This window comes from Orcinus orca, chromosome 13 (genome assembly GCF_937001465.1).
Source record: "Orcinus orca chromosome 13, mOrcOrc1.1, whole genome shotgun sequence".
NCBI classification, from domain to species: domain Eukaryota; kingdom Metazoa; phylum Chordata; class Mammalia; order Artiodactyla; family Delphinidae; genus Orcinus; species Orcinus orca.
This window is the reverse complement of record NC_064571.1, coordinates 78,543,450-78,560,927: the sequence shown is the minus strand read 5'-3', so window position 1 is coordinate 78,560,927 and position 17,478 is coordinate 78,543,450. Positions and strand designations below refer to the sequence as shown.

Genomic DNA, 17,478 nt, shown 5'->3' with positions numbered 1-17,478 from the left:
CGACAGGTGCTCTCAGGATTCTCTGCAAGTACAGAGGACACAGACCTAGGCTGCAGTGTCCCTTGGAGTGTCTGCTTTGAGCTCTCCGGCACTGATTTTAGAGTTTAATTTTGGGAGAGCGACCTTATCCCTGTGATTGTGAGTTCTGGGAGAGGGACTGAGGGCATCATTATCACTCCTGTGTACTGTCTGCTTGTTGGTTTGATTTTCGTCGTTCTGTTCCAAGATTGGATGTCAGGCCTCAGGATGATGAAAGAGTCCGATATGCCACTTAAGCTTCACCCTTTCCCTCTCAGTATTGGAGGCAGTCATCTTGTTCATTTTTGAAGGCTGTAGTCAACCCACCAAGAAATACAGCCAGGCTAGAGGGGAGTCCAAGGATGCCGCAGAGGGTCTCCCTTTGTCCTATGACGAGAGGAATTATGCAGAGGCTAGCAGTACTCGAGTGAGCACGATGTGTTTGGCCAGGATCCTGCTGAATCATTGAGCACAGTCAGAAACCTGCTTAAGTGCTAAATCACAGACAGTTGCACACTGATACGGACGATAGGAGCACAGAGAAACAGAACCATTTGGTGGGATTGTCAAGCAGGAAGGAGAGAACGTGTTGGATGTACACATTTTTCTTCCCCCCAGACCTGCTGGTTTGGGCCACGTTCTGCCACCTCTACCAATCCTTTCTTAACTTTCCCCAACAACTAAAAGAGGACCTTGATTTTCTACGGTAATTGAAATCAGGCAGACCTACCTGAACTTGACTCCTGTCTCTGGCACTCATGAGGTGTGGAACTTTGGGCAGACAGCTTCTCTGAGCCTCAATGTCCCATCTATAAAATGGGAATGTCAGCACTTACCCCTTACGGTGGTTGAGGAGGGAGGTGATGTGTGTGAAACACTCGGGAAGGTTCCTGGTGTGTTGTAGGGACTCGGAAAATGCTAGTTACCATTTTACGTGGCGAGGTCACACCTAGTATGTGAATGCCCTAAGCAGGGAGTAAACTGACATAAATTCACGTAGAGAGGTACTGACTAATTTTACATGTTTTCCAAAAATCCAGTTTTTTGGACAGAAATCATGGTGACGGGAAATGAGGGAAGGCACAAGAAGTCTGAGTTTTGGGGGAAGGAGAGAGAAAAAGACAGCCTGGGATGTTATTCGTGCATCAGACACTCATGCCCACTGGGCATCAGTTTTTGTAAAAAAGATATATTTGGCTAACCTCACAGTCTGTCCCTGGGCCAGCCCCATCCTTCTGGGTGATGAGCCAGTGCCCAGCAGTGCTGGGGTTTCTTAGAAGTGCTGAATAGCCTAAGGACTTTGTTAATTTTTGTCTTCAGTAATTAATATAGTCATATCAAAGCTGCTTGCAGTTAATTAATTATCTCCTAGCCAGATTAATCTTACCTTTCTTTAAAATGTGCTACATTTGGAAAGGTGTCTGCTAGGGAAAGGAAGCCTATATATATGTGCTGTATCCTTTAAAAAAGGCACAACATTTCTGCATTTCAAGTGAAACACAAACGTCTGGGGCTAACCCTTTGAGGTGCTGCTGGGAGTCTGTGGAGGAGAAAGAAGAGGAAGGGGGAGGAGAGTGTTAGCTCCTGAATTGATCTTATTTATCCCTGTTGAGATTTCTCTCCCTCTTTTGCCACGTGTCCCATCTCAGAAGTTCAGTTTGGGTAATGCTGCAGTTTTCTCCGGATCCTTCCTCATTATCATCTCTATTAGAGCTGGAAATTCACTGAAGGGTTGCTCTGGCCACTGTAGGGACCGGCTTGGAAACCGTTCCTGCTTTGCTCCCTCTCAAGGCCCCCTGGGTGTCGGTAGGCCACCTCCACTTGTTTGTTGTTTGGTTTGGGGTCTGTGGGCTCCCGGGGTAGGGTTGAGGGCAGGCACTGCGTCTTGTGATCCCAGTGCCCTGGATAAGACTGGGCAGAGCTTCAAGTATAATGAAAGTTTGTAATAACTGACATAGCTGGAGGCACTGCCTTCAGTTCTTTCTGCAGCTCAGAATCAATCTTTTCTTCTTTATCTTCTCCTCCTCCCCTTTGAACCTAGCATTGATTGGAAAACGTGAAAATCAATGGATAGATGCTTGGATACTAGTATAAATCTATGGGAATGCGCCACCGTGAGGCAAGGTTTACCTTGCTGGGAATTGAAGGTTTTTTTTTACTTTCTTTAACTTTCTTCAGAGCGAAAAATTGAAATTTGTCCTTATATTTGTTTTGATACAAAGTTAATTCTCCCCCATACATCACACACACACACACACACACACACACACACAACTAGAGAACTTTGATCTAACACCTGTAGTCATTTCTGATCTGTGAAATATGACAATGGCCAAATGAAGCAAAATGGAATTTGGCCAGCCTTTGAAACCTATTGATTTCAAATTAGAGCGGCAGTATTCGTTCTGTTAGCACAGTCACACTCAGAACTTGGTCTCTAATGTGGATTAAAGGTACTCATTTAGAGGTTTATAAGTATATCCTTGATGAATTAGCTAATATTATGAATTAGCTAAAATAATGCTCCTAGAAGAAGCTGCGTGGGAGGTGACTGCAGTCCTAATTCTAGTGCCTTGTTTTATCCTTGGATATTTTCTCGGCCTTGGGGTCAGTGGAGATGTCCCACGTGTCCACTCCAGTCAAGGTCTGAGAGTCCTGGGGCCTGAAAGTGGTTGTGAATCCCTTCCTGATGTCTCTGTAGCCACGTGTCCAGTGGGAGTGATGGGTTCCTGAGAGTTAGATGGGGCTCTAAGATATGGGTCTAATCAGTAAAACACCCAGAACAATGAGTCTGAGATAAAACTTCTTGTATGTGTTTTCCCCTTGGAGTTACAACTTGACTCATGCTTTCTTCTGCAGGTGAGAGTGATTTCCCAGCGACCGCCTTGGCCAGTACAACCAGAGAACAGGATTCTTCTCTTCTTTTTGGCCACTAAATGCCTCTGTGCACCACACTTTCCAGTGAAGGAAGAAGGGCGGAGCTTCTTGGATGACGATGGACATTCCACCGGGCAGGATGAGGGCAGAGTGTGTGACATCAACACCACAAGGGTAAGCGCTGCCTCTCTGACGTTTTCTCTGACACCATTACTTATCAGAGGAAGGGGAGAACAAACCTTACAGTGCAGTGACAGAAATGAAAGCCAGACATCAGGGAGACTCTTCCGACTGTAAAATCCACTGGGCAGTTGGGGCAGATGACTAAGGGAGGAAGGGAGAGTGCCAGCCTGGAAGGATGGGGCTGCAGTTGTCCTGGGGGACATGGCAGGTCAACTATGGAAGATTCTGTCGTCTTTGTGGCTCACCCCCTTTTGTTGTTTGTAGTTCAGACTTGAGGGAGTGACACTACTGTTATTGTGACAAGGTTCCATTTGTGTCCATATGAGTCAGTCTGGCTTGAAATCGGTGCATAGACCTGGGGTTGGTAAGAATCTCACTCAGGTCACAGATTGAGGGCTTATTGGCAGTGCCTGGCCCGGGGGTACATTTTTGTTTGAGCCACATGATGTTAAAAACTTTTTGGATCAATTCTAATTACAGTTGAGATATACCACGTAAAAAGCAGGGTTTCTGGGTTTTCCGGGAACACTGTAAGATACACCTAGACTGGCCCTCTGTTCCCACAAGGGACTCTGGTGCTGAGTAGCCTTTGCCACTTAGACGAGCATGGGTGGTTCACCACAGTCCCCAGCCTGACCACTTCACTTGTGTAACTTACTTGTTTGGCCACTGGAAGCATTTCATTTCGCCATGCCTGATCTAGATCCTTTCACAAAAACAGTGATAGTTTTTGCTAATTCTTCCAGATAAAAGTGTCTTTCGCTAGACGGTGGACAGCAATTAGCATAAGGGGCTGTGGAGATGACGAGACATGGTCCCCTCTGCAGAAGAGCTTGGAGTCTAGTGACAGCCGTGGTCAGACTTGTGGAGGATAGAGAACTGTAAAAACACTATAATCCCTTGTGGTAGGGGCTCAAATAAAAATGCACCTGCAGGGCTGTGGGAAAAGGTGAGCAGAGCCGGCAAGCAGGGGCAGGGGTGAACTATTAATTTGGCGTAGGTGCGTTCAAAGGCTCCAGTACTCCCTCTTCTGGACACCAGAATGTCACTCTTGACAGCCGTTTGTATGTGCGTCCCTCCATGTCACATGACTCAGGTGGAGCTGTGACTCAGATGGAGCTACTGCAGAGTTAAGGCTCCCCTCTTGGGGCAAAGTCCACATTTTTCCTGTTTCTGGTTGAAAATCTTTCACCTGGGGTTCTTTGCTTTTTACACATAGGAGAGATTTCTGGCTTTTTGTCTCACTGAATCAGCCCTCCGAGCAGCCTTCCTGCTTGCAGATGAGCTGCGTGGATTACAGGGCTCCCTGGAGTTTCCAGAGGGGATTGGCCACACTAAATAGAGTCCAGAGGGAATAAGTACCACTCTAATATGACTGGTCCAGGTGGAGGGGGCAAGAGAGGGAAGGGAGTAAGTAGGGGCAGGAAAGGGGAGGTAGGGATACTGTTACCTTAATGTCTTATTTTTGGAATAAGGTTTTACATGTATCTTATGCTTTGTGTTTTCAAAAGACGTTTGCATTTGTTATTGTATCATCAAGGTGTGTACATCATCTTCTGTCGATCAAGAATCTCCCACCCAAGGTCATGTAGCTGGGGAGTGGCAGTTCAAGCACAAGTTTTCGGAGTCTTGACGTTTTTCTCTATTCTTTCGTTGCTTCTATAGTTCAGCACAGATAAGGGGACCTGGTGGGTTCATTTCTTTCAATTCAACATTTAAAAGTTGGGTTTAGGTGATGAATGTTCTGAATTAGGGCGACCTGGGACCTATGCCACTGGTGTGTTGTCACCTGCACTTAATGCTGTTGGAACATGTCAGATGTGGAATAGACCAGGAGGGAGTTTCCTTGCCGTTTATTTGGCCAGTGGGAATCACACTTTATATCCAGGCTTCCTCACTGGGCTGGGAAGAACCGTTTGGAAGGCTCCTGGGGGGATAGGCTCCATGTAGAAGGCTCAGGATGCCCAGGAAACGCTGATCTCTGGAAACAAAGACTTAAATCCAGCAAGCTCTTTGAAGTTTTGTGTGTCCTGTACTCTGGCTCTGGACGTGTCCTCCTAAATGTCTCATAAACAGCTGTTTCTTTCTCAGGATTGTGCTGTTTTAGCTGCTGTAAAAACGCTCTGATTCACAAAGGCCTGAATCAAGGACCACTAGCATTTCCATTTCCAAATTCACAGTCAGGGTGGACCGTGCAATGCCATTGACATTTCATTATACTCTCTGCTCCTCTATGGCCCCACATTGACTTCTGATTTTCTTTTCCTTACACGTTACCCACCCCACTGCACGGGGAGCTTGCTGTAGGAGAAAATCATCACCAGGGAAGGTTCCTGGTGAGAGGATGCTCAATACTTGGGTGTGGATTGAATTTAGATTTTCAAGTCTGTTTACATTTGTTTAGTTTTACTTGGAATATTCTCATATGGCATGGCCAGAAATACAATTTAGTATGACCTACCCTTTTTAAAAACATAAATTATTTTTCTTTTAAATTTAATAGAATGAAATACAGCTCTTTCAGAAGAATGTTCCAAAAAGATGGCAGCATTAATGCAGAAAAATGCCCCCCCCCCTTTTTTTGGATTTCATGATAGGACTAATGTAGATTTTGGACAAGTGGGAAGGAAAAAAGAATCAAGGTTTTCTGTTTACTTTTATGGAATTGATTTTAAAAAGTGGTTCTGCCCAATAAAGCAAGTACAAGTGGCTTGTATTTGTTTTGCTTTTGTTACTTTTCTGAGCAAATCAAGTGCATTATCAAAGCCACTCACGCACATGTGTGCATGTATATGTCTCACCCTTGAAAAGACACAGTTCTGAGAGTATTTTTAAAGTGATTTTGAAAGCATGAGGCAAAGAGAGCGGTAAGAGGTTAATGGCTTTGGAAAGGCTTTATGGGTGCCACTTGGAGAGAAGTGGATCAATGTGGTTTTTCTTTTAAGCTGCCAGAGAATATCTTGGATTTTTGACATCTGTTCTTTCTTTTCAGTCTTACATATACCAAGAGGAACAAGGTGGCCACATACAGTATATGGTGTTCTCACTATGAGTGATTTGGGTTGATAGTAGGCAGGACGATTGATACAATGAACCGAAGCTCTTCTTGGGGAAGAGAATGAAAATAGCATTTGATTTTCCTACCTTGCGGCCAGATGCCTTTGGGACCCACAGATGTGCCTGATTTGAGACCACATGTGTCCTTGGCACGCTAGTACCAAATCTCCTACCAAAGAATCTAGCATTCATTAATGAGGATGACTGATAAAATATGTAAAATTGAAGATCAACCAGTCCCTCCTTCCTCCCACTTAAAAAAAATTAAATACTCATATTTGAGGCATACTGGAAAGAGTTTGCCCTGTAAAAGCTGTATAATGTTGGCTAAACTATGAGCCTCAGATTTCCCTGTTTGCAACATGGGGTATAGGATCTACCCCTTAGGAATGTGGGAGAATTAAATGAAATGATTCAGTCATTCAGGGATACTTACACTGAGGTACTGCTTGAGATTCTGGTAGTTAAAAGGTGCACAATAGTGTATATGAAAGCATTTACCACAGCGCATGGCTCAAAAAGGTGCTTAGTAAATTTTTCTCAAAACATTGTTGATGGAGAATTTTAACATGTACAAAAATAGAATAATGCATTAACCTCCTCCGTACCCATCACTCAGCTGCAACGATTGTCGTAATTATTAATTCATGGCCATCTTGTATGACAGTGCCTCCACCCTGTCCCCCGCAACCCCACATCAATGGATTATTTTGAAATGAATCCTAAATGTAGTATAATTTTATCCATAGATCTTAGTGTATATTTCCAAAAGATAAAGATTCTTTTTGAGAGCATAATTACAATACCATTAGCACATTGAAAAACTGACAGTTATTATTTTATGTCATCAAGTGTCTAGTTTAGCATTCAAATGTCCCTGATTTTCATATGTTTTTTTTTTTTTTTTTTCCCCGGTACGCGGGCCTCTCACTGTTGTGGCCTCTCCCGTTGCGGAGCACAGGCTCCGGAGGCGCAGGCTCCGCGGCCATGGCTCACGGGCCCAGCCGCTCTGCGGCATGTGGGATCTTCCCGGACCGGGGCACGAACCCGTGTCCCCTGCATCGGCAGGCGGACTCCCAACCACTGCGCCACCAGGGAAGCCCTTCATATGTATTTTTAAAAGCATTTGGCTAGCTCAAGTCAGTATCCATACAGAGCCACATGCTGGATTATTTGATATGTCATGTGTTTGATCCATGTCATTTGTCCTGTATAATTTCCCACAGTCTGGTTTTTGCTGATTGCATCCCTATAGTGTCTTTGAACATGTTGCTCTGAAGTCTCTATTTTACTTCAACTGTTCGATCTAGAGGTTAGATCAAATTCAGGTCTGACGTTTTGGGGGCTGGTATAGTTCAGAATTGTGTATATATTTCCATCAGGAGGCACATCCTATCTTGTTGTCTCTTATTGTTACACCAGGCTTGATCAACGGGTTCAGGTATTGGTCCTCTGATCTACCAGTTAGGAAGCTCCCCATCAGCTTTTTATCTGGGTTTTAGCAGGCATTTATGATCATTGCCCAGATCCGTTATTTCATTATGAGTTGCAAAATGGTGAGATTTTAATTCTATCGTTCTTTCACTGTTTTCCAAAATGGCTACCCAGAATGCTTGAGGCTTCCAATTTCTCCACATCCTCACGAACAGTTATTGTATTATAACACAATACAATATTGTATTATTATTACTTTTTGATTATAACCATCCTAGTAGTGTGAAGTGGTATTTCATTGTGATTTTGATTTGTATTTTCCTAATGACTAATGATATTGAGCATCTTTTCATGTACTTTTTTTTTTTTTGCGGTACGCGGGCCTCTCACTGTTGCGGCCTCACCCGCTGCAGAGCACAGGCTCCGGACGCGCAGACCCAGCAGCCACGGCCCACGGGCCCAGCCGCTCCGCGGCATGTGGGATTTTCCCGGACCGGGGCATGAACCCGTGTCCCCTGCATCGGCAGGCGGACTCTCAACCACTGCGCCACCAGGGAAGCCCATCTTTTCATGTACTTTTTGGTCATTTATGTATCTTTGGAGAAATGTCTAGAAAATCCTTCGCCCATTTGTCTTTTTACTGTTGAGTTGTGAGAGGTTTTTTTTTTAAATCCTATTCTGGATACTAGACCCCTATCAGATATATGATTTGCAAATATTTTCTCCTATTTTGTGGGCAGTTTTGCTAGATATGTCCAAATTCCCCTTCATAAGATTCCCTTTCATTTGTATTCCCAGTCTGTGAAAGTGTTTGCTTCCCCATATACTTGATAATAGAGTATGTAGTCCAATTTCTGGATTTTTTTTTCCATTTGGTATTGGATATGATACTGCACCGTAAGTTTAATGTGCATTTATCTTACTATGAGCAAGGTAGAACATTTTTTTTTTCCTGTTTTAAGACCCATTTGCATTTTTTTCTGTGAACTGTCTGTTCATACCTGGTCCGTTTTTCTATATTGTTCTCTTTTTTCTTCCCTGTCTACAGCTTTTTACATGCTAGGTATATTAACCGCTTGTCTGTGATGTACGTGGCAAATATTTTTCCCGTATTCTCTTTTTTAACATTGCTTATGGCATGTTTTTCCATACCAAAAATTTTACTTTTATGTCATCAAAAATTTTGGGGTTATTTTTTCTATATTTTTAGTCACAATTAGAGAAGTTTGTCTCACTTATAGAGGAATTGACACATGTTTTTATTTAGTGTGTGCACAGTTAAATATATATATATATATGGTTCACACTAAGTGTGGGTGTATGTGTATATAATATACATCCCTTTATATGTACATTTACATATAACTTCATATATAAAATATATACTATATATAAATATATATTAAATATATATAGATATACCTTTGATGCAGCACCTATTTTCTGAATGGGAGTAAATGACGGCTGTTAAATAAATGCTGGCCTGAATATAGGAATCTTGTGAATAGTGATGTTCAGTATCTGCTTTTCTTATGCCACTTTGGATGTGTGAGCCAGCACGCTGTAGAGCAGAGGGGTTGCCTAAGGAGCCCTGGCTTGGGTTCTGCTCTAACCCTTAATAGCTGCATGATGCCCATTCATCTCTTCTGATCCTGCTTCCTCATCTGCAAAATCTCAAAGTAATAGTGAGGAGCAAAGGATGTAAGGACTGTTTGTAATTGGCCAGGGACTAGCTGTATGTAAGGGAACCTTGCTACAGTCTGTAAAGGTGGGCGTCTTCTTTTTGCCTGCCCTCCATAGGCTGCTATGGGCCAGACACAGCCAAAGCAATCAACACTGTACTCTGGCCGCCGTGACGTAGAGAATCTCATCTTGCCCTCTGAGCTGAAGCATTTGATCTGATCCAGAGATGCTTTCCTTTTTCTTTCTTCTGAAAGACCCACAACAAGAGATCCCTGGTTTTATGATGTGTGTTGCTTCTGTGAGTAGACTTTGAGGAATGAGTGGACCTCAGAACGGGCTGTCTTTTACTGGCATGGAGTCAATACAAAGCAAGGAGGACAGAGCAAGAAGACGGATATTATGGTTGATAACATTGTTCTTTGGAGAAGTGACTGTGAAACGGTTAGGAAGTGGATGGCACAGTCTCTGATTGAGACTGACTTGAGCAGGTAGTATCATGAAGGCAGACAGTGGCTTTCTACCGTGGTGGGTTTCCAGGAGAGCCAAGGAGATAAAAAATAATCCACCAGGAGATAATGTCCATTCAAGCCTTAACGCTAGCTTAGCTAAAACTAGTTCCTTGGAACATTTTACTACCCTACTTGCCACGAGCATAAGCCTGCTTTCAGAGGTTCCATAAATATTTGGACCAAGCCGTAAGCTCTGATTTAAGCCCTTCAGAGAAGATCTCTAACTAAAAATAGAAAGCAGAGGCAGAAAAAAATCAAGTCTTTTAAAGAGGTCAGCAAATCTATGAAGCTTCTTGCCATGCCAGGCTGAGGTCTCTGGGTTCATGGGAATACATTCAGTGCTGGTGAGTCCAGAGCAAACGGCCATGTATTCCTTATGACACTAGGCTTCCTCCTAGGGTGGATGGCAGAGGGCTGTGTTTTCAGGCTGCGTCCTCTGGGGTGTCCTTTTCAGAGGAGGAATCTCTTGTCTCACCGATCTTGTCTCGCCGACAGATTTGGCTTTCCATAAACATAAGGGCAAGAAATTCCTACTTGACCCTTGTGTTTCCTCTAGTGATGTCACCCACTAATGCAGAGTAGAAAACACATCCTCCTTTTGACTTTCCACTTCCTTATCTTTTCCTTCCAGTCAACCACCAAGTCCTGTCAATTCCACTTCATAAACTTCTGAATTTGTCACTTCATATACACCACTGCTGTATGACTTTGGGTCCTCTCACCTATTCTATTGAAGCCCTACCTCCTTGACTCCAGCCATTCCCACCAGCAGTCTTCCCTCCTGCTGTCAGTGGGGTCTTTCCAAGTTACAGCCACAAATATAGCCACGCCCACTTATTGATTAAGGTGATTTAGTGGTCTTACCTACAGGATCAACTCCAGACTCTTTAGACTGATACACAAGTCTTTTTACAGTCTGGCTTGTGCCCACCTTTTGATACCCTCGGTTGGGAATGTCCTTTTCCCTCTTTGCTCAGCTCTGCTTAAACCTTTAACATCTGACCTGAATAGAACCTCTGCCATGAAGCTTCTCCAGACAGAGGTCATTGTTCTTCTCTCAATAAAGCCAAAGATGCTTGACTCATTTCTGTTATAACACTTCCCACATTGGGTTATTAGATTATAATAAGGAAAAAAATAGGAAGGGATGGGGGGGATGTGTGTAGTGGAAATAGCATGGGCTTGGGGGTTAATCCAACTTGGGTTTAAATCATGGCTCTACTCAACTTCTCTGAGTATCTATTTTCCTATACACCTACCTTATAGTACTGGAAGGATTAAAAGACGTAATAAAAACAAAACATCTACTAGTACTCGGTTGGAACTTAGTATATGACAGTTTCCTACCTTTCTTTTATTTGCATCATTGGCTCTGAGGAAGCGTCATTCTATTGGATGATGGTCAAAATCTATTATTTTTCTCTCTGAGAAATGGTTCTGGTACATCTTGGTTAGCATCAAGAATAAAATAGCCTGTGCGTGCTGGGCCGGTATAGACTTGGGTGTCATAGATTGGGAGCGTGTGGGAAACTGTGAAGGGAGGGAGGAGGTGGCAGAGGAGCCTGTTCGTGTCAGGAAACTGATAGTGCAGTTAACTTGAAAAGGTTCCCTAAGTCAGTTTCTTCCCTTGTGGATGTACCTGAAATCCCATCCCATGAAGTGTAACTATATCTTTTAAGATACTTAGGGACAGGGAGATAATTATATCCTTTTGATTGTCCACATCGAAACGTGGGGAATAGGGCTTTTTCTAAACAGAGTGAAACCCTGGAGCATAAGAGGAAACCTACATCTTTTGTAAGAGCTGAGCTGAGCCCCCAGGGATGTGTGGGTTGCGGACGAGGTGCAGAGCAGAGGACAGAGCTGTTCCTGAGGGTGCACGACCAAGCCCTAGGGGCCAGGAGAGCTGAGCTACAAGCCGGGCAGCAAGTAGCCTGTCACGTCTGAATTGAGCATTTCCAAATGAGGAAGCCTCGTGGTTGAGACTGGAGATGCTGTATTGTGTAAGTGATCCCAAATGCATTGCTTTTGGGGGAGTGGGAGGTAATGTTGGATGACTAAAAAATAGAGAAATAGGAATTGGGGTTCATAAAATTTATATGGCAGTCTTTTTCCAAAAAATGGATATATAAACCCATTTTTTTAAAAAACGAAAACCAAAAACCTGTTTTGTGTCGATTCTCTTCTAATCAAAAAGGGGATAGCGTATTCTTTTTTTTTTTTTTCCTGTTTCCTGTTTTGCTTTTAATGTAGCCCATCATCCTGGAAAGGGCAGTTTAAAAATAAGCTTGGCACGGCTGGCTGCATGGGACAGGGCTAAATGCCGTCTTATGTTCCTTCCAGGTCCAGCGTGAACTCCATCTCCCTTCCCAGCCAGCTCTCCGCCGCCTGTATCCACCATGGTGTTTGGTGAGATTTTCCATCGCCCTGGACAAGACAAGGAACTTGTCAACTTGAACGTGGGGGGCTTTAAACAGTCCATCGACCAGAGCACCCTCCTGCGCTTTCCTCACACCAGACTCGGGAAGCTGCTCAGCTGCCACTCGGAAGAGGCCATCCTGGAACTGTGTGATGACTACAGCGTGGCCGATAAAGAGTACTACTTTGATCGGAACCCCTCCCTGTTCAGATACGTTTTGAACTTCTATTACACGGGGAAGCTGCACGTCATGGAGGAGCTGTGCGTGTTCTCGTTCTGCCAGGAGATCGAGTACTGGGGCATCAACGAGCTCTTCCTCGATTCCTGCTGCAGTAATCGCTACCACGAGCTCAAGGAGGAAAACCACGAGAAGGACTGGGACCAGAAAAGCAACGATGTGAGTACTGACTCCTCGTTCGAAGAGTCGTCTCTGTTCGAGAAGGAGCTGGAGAAGTTTGACAAGCTGCGATTCGGTCAGCTCCGGAAGAAGATCTGGATTCGCACGGAAAACCCAGCCTACTGCCTGTCGGCCAAGCTCATCGCCATCTCCTCCCTGAGCGTGGTGCTGGCCTCCATCGTGGCCATGTGCGTCCACAGCATGTCGGAGTTCCAGAACGAGGACGGGGAGGTGGACGACCCCGTGCTGGAAGGCGTCGAGATCGCGTGCATCGCGTGGTTCACCGTCGAGCTGGCCGTCCGGCTGGTTGCTGCTCCCTGTCAAAAGAAATTCTGGAAAAACCCTCTGAACATAATCGACTTCATCTCCATTATTCCCTTTTATGCCACGTTGGCTGTAGACACCAAGAAGGAAGAGAGTGAGGACATTGAAAACATGGGCAAGGTGGTCCAGATCCTCAGGCTCATGAGGATTTTCCGCATCCTCAAGCTGGCCCGGCACTCGGTAGGACTCCGGTCTCTCGGTGCCACACTGAGGCACAGCTACCACGAAGTTGGGCTGCTGCTTCTCTTCCTATCGGTGGGCATTTCCATCTTTTCCGTGCTTATCTACTCTGTGGAGAAAGATGACCACACGTCCAGCCTCACCAGCATCCCTGTCTGCTGGTGGTGGGCCACCATCAGCATGACAACCGTGGGCTACGGAGACACCCACCCAGTCACCTTGGCTGGGAAGCTTATCGCCAGCACGTGCATCATCTGTGGCATCTTGGTGGTGGCCCTTCCCATCACCATTATCTTCAACAAGTTTTCCAAGTACTACCAGAAGCAAAAGGACATTGAAGTGGACCAGTGTAGTGAGGACCCACCAGAGAAGTGTCACGAGCTCCCTTACTTTAACATTAGGGACATTTATGCGCAGCGGATGCATGCCTTCCTCACCAGTCTCTCTTCTGTGGGCATCGTGGTGAGTGACCCCGAAGCCACAGACGCCTCAAGCATTGAAGAGAACGAGGATGTTTATAACACGGCATCCTTGGAGAATTGCACGGCGAAATGAGCAGGGACGTTTGTGCCTGTACCTCGTGTCCCTTACCGATGTTAGGTTAACACAGCTTTATAAACCTCAGTGGGTTTGTTAAAATCATTTAATTCTCAGGGTGTACTTTTCAGCCATAGTTGGACATTTCACTGCTCTGAAATGATAGAAACGTCTTTATTTTTTTCAGAGAGGCGGATTAAATGCCTTGCTCTGAAATTTATTCTTTATAAGAGAGAGTTGTGTTATGATTTTTGAAAAACAAAAGGTAGATGGTATTGGGTGGGATCTCTTGCTACGGCTTACGTATCGTTCTGTGTTTATCATTTACTCACATTGAGCTAACTGTCAATTACTGACAAGTAGAATCAAAGGCCCAGCTGACTGAAGATTACAAGCATGTAAGATCCACAAAATGAGACAATGCATGTCCATCCATGTTCACGTTCTAAACATGGACATTAGGCGCCTAATAAACTGCCTACTTCAGTATGGAGAATGTCTTGGTCGTATGTTTTTATGTCAAGTCAGTCTATTTCAGTATATTCACAATTGGCTTGGGAGGGAAAAGCTCTTTTTGGCACACATTAAGAGCCCTTTCTGTGTGTTCCTGAATTTTGGATATACATCAACAGTGGGCTAGTTCTTTTGTTCAGTAGACTTGGTAGTGGTTGGCGAGTGGGAGGATCACGTTCATGATTAAACCACACCGTCCAGTGTAACCCGATTATGCGTGTACATGTTTAGGACATACTCAAGTTGGCATAGGTGCATGAAACATGTGCCCTTACAGATATGTTTCCAGTATATATTTTCTAATTTCTACTGCTCAGATCAAACCTCATCACCTGAAAATTACGCAGAGCAGAGTAAACGTACACGCTCACAGGCAGAGATACATTCAGTGAATGGAAGAAAGGAGAAATGCTGTACAAACACAGATGTGATTCACTATGGCCAGAGGAGCGAGACTTAAATCACTGAACGAAGCTATGCCAGCAGCTGTGAAATGAGCCAACATTTAAAAATAGCCTGAGAGGCAGTCATGTCCGCCTCTTATGTTTCTACCCCTCATAACGAAAGACACACGTACTCATATCCAGAGCAGTGACAGCAGTTCTATCCCAGGTGGAGAGAATTTAGCTAAAATCTTAATTTTGGAGTTGTATGGCGACTCTAACTCATGCTGTCAGACTGGGTTCTTTCCATGAGATCTTCTGAATGGAAGAGCCACGTGGATTTACGATCCAACTTTTTATGTTTGCAGATGGGTTTTGTTGAAAGAAGGACATTCTCTGTAGGTTATCTGATGAAGGTAACCTTTTGACTCATCACTCCTTCTAATGTTTTCTTGACTTCTGAGTTGGATACCACTGAACAGGGTTTATAGTTATTTTTCAATCTGGAGGTTTATTACATGCATGTGTATCATCCCCTGCCCATTGAAAAAAATGTTTCTTTTTCCCCAAGTGCCTTTGATGTTGGCATAAATACAGTTTTGAAGCATGGCAGTAGAACTTGGAACCCAGTTTTATTTAAGATTTCCCAAATAGTCATAAAGTAATTGAAGACTGCTTATATAGTAATAGTAATAGCAATAGTAATAACAATAGTAGTGGTAATAACAGCAACAGCAATAATAATAATAAGCTACTATGTAAGGGCTTTACCTATATAATCTCATTTATTCCTTACAACATCCCTAGCCGCAAGGCTTTATTACTGTCTCCATTTAAAAATGAGGACACAGGACTTCCCTGGTAGCGCAGTGGTTAAGAATCTGCCTGCCAATGCAGGGGACACGGGTTCGAGCCCTGGTCCGGGAAGATCCCACATGCCGTGGAGCAACTAAGCCTGCCGTGTGCGCCACAACTACTGAGCCTGCGCTCTAGAGCCCGTGAGCCACAACTACTGAGCCCACATGCCATAACTACTGAAGCCCGCGCGCCTAGAGCCTGTGCTCCGCAACGAGAGAGGCCACCGCAATGAGAAGCCTGTGCACCGCAACGAAGAGTAGCCCCTGCTCGCTGCAACTAGAGAAAGCCCGCGCGCAGCAACGAAGACCCAACGCAGCCAAAAATAAATAAATTAAATAAATAAATTAAAAGAAAAAAATGAGGACACAAGGTCACAGGAAAATGGCTTAAGTTCACACAGGGAGTAAGAGTTGGGCTTAGAGCCCCAGGAGCCGGACTCTAGAGCCTTTGCCTTGAACACGGCACTGCCTCCTGCTCTCCTGGGTTCAGGAGTGGATTTAAGGATGCGTCAGGGCCACGTTCATCTGAAGAGAGAAAAAGCAATAAACTCCGTCTGACGTTGATTTTTCCAGGAAGTGAGTGGAAAGGGGAAATGCTGACTTATGTACCGTCCCTCTCCTGACTCACAAAGCAGACACATTTGTTGACAGGGCAGAGTTTTCTAGAGCTGGAACAGGCTCTGAGGGCCCTTCCCTGCCCCCGAGTGGTAGAAGCAGCGGGAAACCTGTGGTTCTACAAGAATCCAGGAATGTCTCTCAGCTTGTGGGTCCTTAAGAAGAGCTTCCAAACCTGGATGCTTGTATACTCTGAGCTCTTGCAAGGTCGCAGCTGTACGGGACTTGTGTTTCCACCGGTACTGCGTGTTAATTCGTGGAGGTAGCTCGCCAGACCGCCTGAGCGCCTGCAGAGTGAGTGGAGCTGGTGGCTCCCCTCTGGGCTTGGCCAGCTGGAACTCCTTCCCCCAGGGCCTCACCTCAGTCCCTGTCATGCTCTTCAGTCAAAACTCATGCCACACCATTAGGCCTCTGTAGCAATAGAGCTGCAGTGCTTTCTGTGTCTATGCCTCTCAGCTTTCCCGCGCTGCACGCAGGTCACCTCTTGGTCATTCCCACGTGGTGAGATGGCGGGGTCCTTCTTGTGAGGGGGGCTGAGTCAGTGGCTGAACACCCGCTGCCCAGGGATGCTGGCAGTGGAGTGGGCGCAGAGGGCAGAGGAAGCCAGGCAACCTGACCTAATGGGCACTGCCTCTACATGAGTTGTTCAGTCCCAGGCGCCGGGGTGCATTCGTTCCAGTGGGAACAGGCCACTTCGCAGAGTTTTGTCTTTTAATTCTTTCAAACTCCTTGTTCCTACTCTGTGACCTACGTGTGCCTACTCTTCAGGATCCACAGTTATCATTTCATAAGAAACTTATTTTATCTCTTCCTCGACTCACTTCCTCTCCTCCCCAGGTTATTTTGAAGCAACTGTCAGTCATATCATTGAATCCATAAGTATTTCAGTATCTTTAAAAGAATAAACTTTTTCTAAACACAATTGCAAAGCCATTAGTAAAACTAAAAGTTAACAGTAATTTCTCAATTCTATCAACGATCCAGTCTTAGAAGGTATGGCAGAGCCATGACTTTCCAGTTACCTGGCATCTCTATACACCTGGTTCAGGTAAGAATTTCTACGAATCATGAGTTATAGAGTCACAGGAAAGCAGGGAACCTCAAGAAGTAATTGAAATGATTTCTGCTTAGACCTTCAAATTACCTGAGACACATAACTGTTTGCTCCAGATTTAAAAATCCCTAGAGGCTCAGAGAACACACCTTACAGCTGACATTTAACCTAAATGTTGTCAACAGCAGTTTAAAATTCATTTGTCCTTGTTTCACACTCCCTGAGGGTGGACCCAACTACGACTGTCCTTGAATAAGGAACGTTTGTGTCCTTTGAGCTGTTCAGTCTCTGTTCTGAGCTCTCTTCTCCTGTTATAAAGAATCCCCGTTTTGAAAACTTTACTCAGTTTTTTTTTCCAGGAAGATAAGAGAAGAAGATAAAACATTTATTAGGTGTTACTCAATTTAACCAACATCCAGATAAACGTAGGTATTTTAG

The 17,478-nt window shown here is 44.6% G+C and overlaps 1 protein-coding gene across 2 annotated transcripts in view; it reads left to right on the top strand.

Moving 5' to 3' along the window:
• Positions 1-14,114, top strand: part of KCNS3 (potassium voltage-gated channel modifier subfamily S member 3) — a 34,764-nt gene extending 20,650 nt beyond the window's left edge. For both annotated transcript variants that reach the window (XM_049695743.1, XM_033437410.2), the window contains exons 2-3: positions 2,878-3,069; positions 12,105-14,114. In XM_049695743.1, the coding sequence (XP_049551700.1) occupies positions 12,161-13,636 (1,476 nt within the window). In that variant the 5' untranslated portion in view covers positions 2,878-3,069; positions 12,105-12,160 and the 3' untranslated portion in view covers positions 13,637-14,114. The remainder of the gene's footprint in view (positions 1-2,877; positions 3,070-12,104) is intronic.
• Positions 14,115-17,478: the final 3,364 nt, after the last annotated feature.